We start from the raw sequence: 6,478 nt of genomic DNA, 5'->3' as shown, positions 1-6,478 counted from the left end.
CGGCCCCGCCTCTCCTGGCCGGTACTGTTGTCTCTTTCCCTCCCCTCTTCCCCATTCCCCGCCCCCCACCCCGGGCCATTGGAAAGACTGGACGTTGATAAATCGCCATCGCCCGGTTTTCACAAACTTGACGTGGAGGCTCGGGCTGCGTTGGTAACTTTGATTTCCAAGACGCAAACGTCCGCAGTACAGCTGCTCTGTGGAGGGGACTCCGCGCCCACCTCCCATCCTGGACAGACGCGCCCCCCCAACCCTTCTGAAGCCAACCACGGCGGGAGGGAGCACGCTCTCGTCACAGCAGCCTCCCTTTCTCCCCTCCCCCTTCTGCTGGCCCCTGGACCGCCATCCGGCTCAGCTGGATACCCAGGCGCCTGAGGCGCTTGACAGCAACTCAAAGTCCCACCTTTGATCATTTTTTCTCCCCAACAGACCTTGAAAAGGCCAGCGTGGCCCCCCCGGACCTCAGAGGGCGCGTTCCAGGCAGGTTCTCTCTCCGCAGTGAGCCAGAAGAGCTGGGGGGAGGTCTTTGCGCATGCCAGGTGCACAGACAACGCGTTCCCGAGCCCCAGTGCCGGTGCGCGGCGGCGGGCTGGGTAGTGCCTGAGAGGCTGCACCCCCACGGCCCTCCTGGTCTTCACCCCAAGTGCGGTCCAGACTCAGCCTTCCGTCGATTAGGCAGCTCAGACGGCTTCGAATCCGCAGCCCTGCGCCGCTGCGGCCAGTCGCGCCCGGCTAACTTTGAAGGGGGAAAACTGAATAGCCGGGCTGGAGGGAGGGGGCTCGGGGCCGCGTGGCGCTCCCTTGGCCCCCCGGAGCCCCCGGGCCCCCCGCCAACCCCCTCCGAGTCTTGCTGCAACCTCAGCATTGGAGGGCGCGGGTATCCCCCCCGCGCCGCCGGGCCGCCCTGGGCGGGACTCCTCCCGAGGCCTCCGGGGCCCCGGGGCGCGCGCAACAGGCGGCCCGAGTCAGCGGAAAGCTGGAGCGCCGGCGGCGTCGGCCTCGGAGGGCTGTGGAGAGGCGAGGCCAGGCAGAGCCCCGCGCAGCCATGGAGTCGCTCCTGCTGCCGGTGCTGCTGCTCTTGGCCGTACTGTGGACGCAGGCAGCCGCCCTCATTAACCTCAAGTACTCGGTAGAAGAGGAGCAGCGCGCCGGGACGGTGATCGCCAACGTGGCCAAGGACGCACGCGAGGCGGGCTTTGCTCTGGATCCACGGCAGGCCTCTGCCTTCCGTGTGGTGTCCAATTCAGCTCCGCACCTGGTGGACATTAACCCCAGTTCGGGCCTGCTTGTCACCAAGCAGAAGATCGACCGCGACCTCCTGTGCCGCCAGAGCCCCAAGTGCATCATCTCGCTCGAGGTCATGTCTAGCTCAATGGAGATATGCGTGATTAAGGTGGAGATCAAGGACCTGAACGACAACGCGCCCAGCTTCCCAGCGGCCCAGATCGAGCTGGAGATCTCAGAGGCAGCTAGTCCTGGCACGCGCATCCCGCTGGACAGCGCCTATGACCCCGACTCGGGCAGCTTTGGCGTGCAGACATATGAGCTAACCCCTAACGAGCTGTTTGGCCTCGAGATCAAGACGCGCGGCGATGGCTCACGCTTTGCGGAACTTGTGGTGGAGAAGAGTCTGGATCGCGAGACACAGTCGCACTACAGCTTTCGAATCACCGCACTCGACGGCGGCGACCCACCGCATCTGGGCACTGTTGGCCTCAGCATCAAGGTGACCGATTCCAATGACAACAACCCGGTGTTTGGCGAGTCCACCTATGCAGTGAGCGTGCCAGAAAACTCACCACCCAATACACCAGTCATCCGCCTCAATGCCAGCGACCCAGACGAGGGCACCAATGGCCAGGTGGTCTACTCCTTCTACGGCTATGTCAACGACCGTACGCGCGAGCTCTTCCAGATTGACCCACACAGCGGCCTGGTCACAGTCACCGGTGCTCTAGATTATGAAGAGGGCCACGTGTACGAACTGGACGTGCAGGCCAAGGACCTGGGGCCCAACTCCATCCCCGCACACTGCAAGGTGACCGTCAGCGTTCTCGACACCAATGACAACCCGCCGGTCATCAACCTGCTGTCAGTTAACAGCGAGCTGGTGGAGGTAAGCGAGAGCGCCCCCCCGGGCTACGTGATTGCTCTGGTGCGGGTGTCTGATCGAGACTCAGGCCTCAATGGGCGCGTGCAGTGCCGTTTGCTGGGCAACGTGCCCTTTCGACTGCAGGAGTATGAGAGCTTCTCCACTATCCTGGTGGACGGACGGCTGGACCGCGAGCAGCATGACCAGTACAACCTAACGATCCAGGCGCGCGACAGCGGTGTGCCAATGCTGCAGAGTGCCAAGTCCTTTACAGTTCGCATAACCGACGAAAACGACAACCACCCGCACTTTTCCAAGCCTTACTACCAGGTCATTGTGCAGGAGAACAACACACCTGGCGCCTACCTGCTTTCCGTGTCAGCCCGAGACCCCGACCTGGGTCTCAATGGCAGTGTCTCCTACCAGATTGTGCCTTCGCAGGTGCGGGACATGCCTGTCTTCACGTATGTCTCCATCAACCCCAACTCGGGCGACATCTATGCACTTCGATCGTTCAACCACGAGCAGACCAAGGCATTCGAATTCAAGGTCCTGGCCAAGGATGGCGGCCTGCCTTCGCTGCAGAGCAATGCCACGGTTCGGGTCATCATCCTAGACGTCAACGATAATACTCCGGTCATCACGGCCCCACCCTTGATCAACGGCACTGCCGAGGTCTACATCCCCCGCAACTCTGGCATAGGCTATCTGGTGACCGTCGTCAAAGCAGACGACTACGATGAGGGTGAGAACGGCCGGGTCACCTACGACATGACCGAGGGCGACCGCGGCTTCTTTGAAATAGATCAGGTCAATGGCGAAGTCAGAACCACTCGCACCTTTGGCGAGAGCTCAAAGGCTTCTTATGAGCTTATTGTCGTGGCCCGCGACCATGGTAAGACATCTCTCTCCGCCTCTGCACTAGTCCTAATCTACCTGTCCCCTGCTCTTGATGCCCAAGAGTCAATGGGCTCGGTGAACTTGTCCCTGATTTTCATTATCGCCCTGGGCTCCATTGCGGGCATCCTCTTTGTCACTATGATCTTCGTGGCAATCAAATGCAAGCGAGACAACAAAGAGATCCGGACCTACAACTGCAGGTAGAGCCAACTTTTTTTCTTTCCTTTGTCTTGGATGAATAGAGTGTATCTGTGTCTCTGTGTGAAAATCCCAGTGCTTTTGTTTCTTACTTAAATGCATGCTGTGTACATAGCTTCTTTTTGGAGGGGGGAAAGTTTGTGGTAGTCCAAGTTGATCAATTCTTTTGATCTGACAATTTGCTGGAAGACAATCATTTACTGTTTGAGTGGTGGATTCTGTCACATAATGATGATGAGCAGGAAAGCAATTATCATTTTAAAATTTGCACAGCTGTCTCCATGAAGTTATGGCAGGAAAAAAATGAGAGAGAGAGAGTCAATTTTCAGCAGAACCACCAACACCAAGTCCCACAACTTGATTTCAGGGGCACAGTGTTTTGGGGACAGATACTGAAAAGAGAGGTAGTGCTGGTACTTGTCCGGTCCTGTTGTAGGGATAAACTGAAGAGATCCTGTGAGTAGGTGTCTAAGGTAGGAAACATTTGAGGGAAGAGAAAACAGGAATGTGTGGGAAAGCAGGTGACTAGTGTTTTTTAAAAGTGTTTTCTTGGCTTGTTTTGTATCCATTCCTCAAACATCTGGCTATGTAAGGTGAAATTCTACCAGTCATTCACGTTTTCACATATCTGGTTGGTTGGTGGGGTAGAGACCAAACATCCCAATGAGGGATAGGACTTCACTTCCAGATGTTGCAGTAAAAATAGCAATCTTCTGGAGCTGATGGTGTTTTTCTGTAATGTGGGATTCAGCTGTGGCATTAAGATCTGGTCCCTACCAGTGGATGTCACTATGGGCTATTGTGTTACAGCTTCTCTTGAAGCATATGTAGGGTGTGTGTGCGTGTGGGGGGGATGAGAATAGAAACGCAGAAACTGAAATGACAAGTAGTATTTTTTTTAAAAAAGATTTCCTGATAAACACATTAGAGGGTCTCGTTGAAGCCTTTTCTTACAATTGGACAGAACAAATAAGTCTAAGTATTTCTGGAGTCCAATTTAGGATAATACATGTAATTTTTTCTAGCAGTGTCTCATCGAAACGGTTGAAAAAAAAAGTTGTTTCTTTAGTTTGCTGAAATTGAATGATGCTGCTGTTTGCGACCAAGGTGTGTGTGTGCTTTCAACACACCTACACATCCAGTGTGTCTTTTGTGCCATCTGTGCTTGCATGTTGATCAGTCAAAATATGTTCCTGTAGGTCCAATTTGTATTTGACACCATCTGAAATGCACACTTCTGTGAATCAGAGCCCCCTGAATATGTAACAGCCATGCAATTATTGTTTCCCTTTTACTATTCTCTGCGTTACACAAGTTAGTAGACAAATGCTAACCACACATGAATATCAATCAGGTGCCATAAAAGAGCAGCTGCAATGCCTCATAAATGCTTTAATCCTGTTACTAGTGAAATGGCCGTGACTTTCCTTCAGCTCTGATTCATTTCAGATGGGAGAAATGGAAATTAATATTTCTCTTACCTTTGAAACCTGTGACTGCCAGTGGCGATTTTTATAGGAGAAAAATGCAGGGTCTGTAAAATTTTATTTATATGGAGATAATGATAGAGTGGACTCTTTTTAAGCCATTTCCTTAGTGTAAAGTAAATGTATAAGACCCTTTTCTTGATGAAAAAGAAATCATCTTGAAATAAAGATAGTGAAGGCTTTGCCACTTCTTGGTGATGTATGACTAGAAGTGAGAGCTCTTTCTGAGAGCTTGCCAGGGAGATCATTAAACAGGGAAGAGAGCATTTGAAATTAAAAAAGAAAAAAGATAATTTCAGTGCTCTCCAACTTCACTCACGTGTATGTTTTGTAAAGAGCTCTGTTCCCTATGATGGTTTGGGATTCATGCAGTACAGTTTAATTAAATAATTGGTCAATACAGAAAGGGCTTCTCAGTGAATGCCTCAGCCAAGTAATTGGACGGGGCATTGCCAAACTTACCCATCATGGGTAAACAAAATCATTAAATCTTCCCATTGATTCTGTAAACAGATTAGAGAAGAAAATAAATCCTAGTCCTGGGGTCTTTGGGATTTTATCTGCTCTCAAACTCCAGTATCATCAGCTTGGCTTCACTGCAAGTCTGCCTGAACATAGAGGGAAAGGGCGAGGGGAATGTAACTGCTCAGCCCTAGGAACATCCCCGGGACAGAGTAAGAATTTGCCTCTGGAAATATGCAATCTCGCTGTACACCTAGACGTTTTAGAAACCTAAAGTTCAAAAGCCTGTCTTCCCATATATTAGACAAGAGGTTTCCTTTTCTCAGCCCCTCCTGAGCCCCTTCCTCAACTGCATTCATTTATGAGACTTGCGAGGTGATCTGCAATTGCTGCTGAATTGGGCTCTCTTTTTATATTCAGACAATTAGCTTTGTTGAGCAAGAATACAGGCATAGTCTTTCCCTTGTAAAGATCAACCTGTATTATTTATTAACCTTATTGTTTTGGGGCTTATTGCCCAGAAATTGAATTTTCAAACAATAAGGTGAATCATTATATGCAAAGTAATAAATGACTTTGAGAATCTGGCTAAGTTTTAATGTATTTCTTTTGACAAGTCTCTTAATGGTTGATGTCTTTGGTGCACTGTGTCAGTGTTAATTAAATTGAGCTCTTTATGTTCCAGTTGCAGCACAGCTGCTTGTAGGTACACCTGAATGGAGAAGGATGCTGAAATGCACTAACCTTTAAATTCCTTTGCAGTAATTGTTTAACCATCACTTGTCTCCTCCGCTGTTTTATAAAAGGACAAAATAGCAAGTGTCTGCATTGCATCTCGGTTTCTCCCATTAGCAAGGAGCAAGACAATAAGGCAGAGGAGAAAGTGAGCCTAAGGGGAAAGAGGTAAAAAGCACTTCCCCTCATTCAAATGGGTTTGGCTATCCTATTTCTCCAGGAGAGGAGAGGGTAGGGTGTCGAGTAGAAGGGAGTAGGACTAGGGCAGGGGGCAGGTGGGTGTGGAAGAGAGAAGCTGAGTGTATGTCAAAGGATGGGGTTTGATCTCCTACCCCAGTGTAAAACTCATCAGGTCAGTCAAAGAGGAACCTGACTGAGAGTGCCTGGAGGAACTGGAAAGGAGGTTATTTTTTAATTCCTTCTATCTCCTCTTCTGTTAAATTAATACTTGCTTCTTATTTCACCCAGGGGTTCCTTTGGGTTCCAGAGGAGCTCCAGATTTGAGCATTTTCATGCATTCTCTCCCATAGGCTCAACTTTCCCTGTCCTCCCCACCTTTGCTAAATAGCCACTCACGATGAGAAATTCCACAATCAAAGTATAG

General features: G+C 50.7%; 1 protein-coding gene across 3 annotated transcripts in view; it reads left to right on the top strand.

Moving 5' to 3' along the window:
* The first annotated feature begins 1,022 nt into the window (after window positions 1-1,022).
* The window catches only part of PCDH19 (protocadherin 19), a 138,233-nt gene continuing 132,777 nt past the window's right edge, over window positions 1,023-6,478 (top strand). For all 3 annotated transcript variants that reach the window (XM_034653549.1, XM_011236795.3, XM_002928876.4), the window contains exon 1: window positions 1,023-3,192. In XM_034653549.1, the coding sequence (XP_034509440.1) occupies window positions 1,046-3,192 (2,147 nt within the window). In that variant the 5' untranslated portion in view covers window positions 1,023-1,045. The remainder of the gene's footprint in view (window positions 3,193-6,478) is intronic.

Source organism: Ailuropoda melanoleuca, unplaced genomic scaffold, assembly GCF_002007445.2.
Source record: "Ailuropoda melanoleuca isolate Jingjing unplaced genomic scaffold, ASM200744v2 unplaced-scaffold9814, whole genome shotgun sequence".
Taxonomy (NCBI): Eukaryota; Metazoa; Chordata; class Mammalia; order Carnivora; family Ursidae; genus Ailuropoda; species Ailuropoda melanoleuca.
The sequence above is the reverse complement of the archived record's forward strand: the minus strand, read 5'-3'. Positions and strand labels throughout refer to the sequence as shown.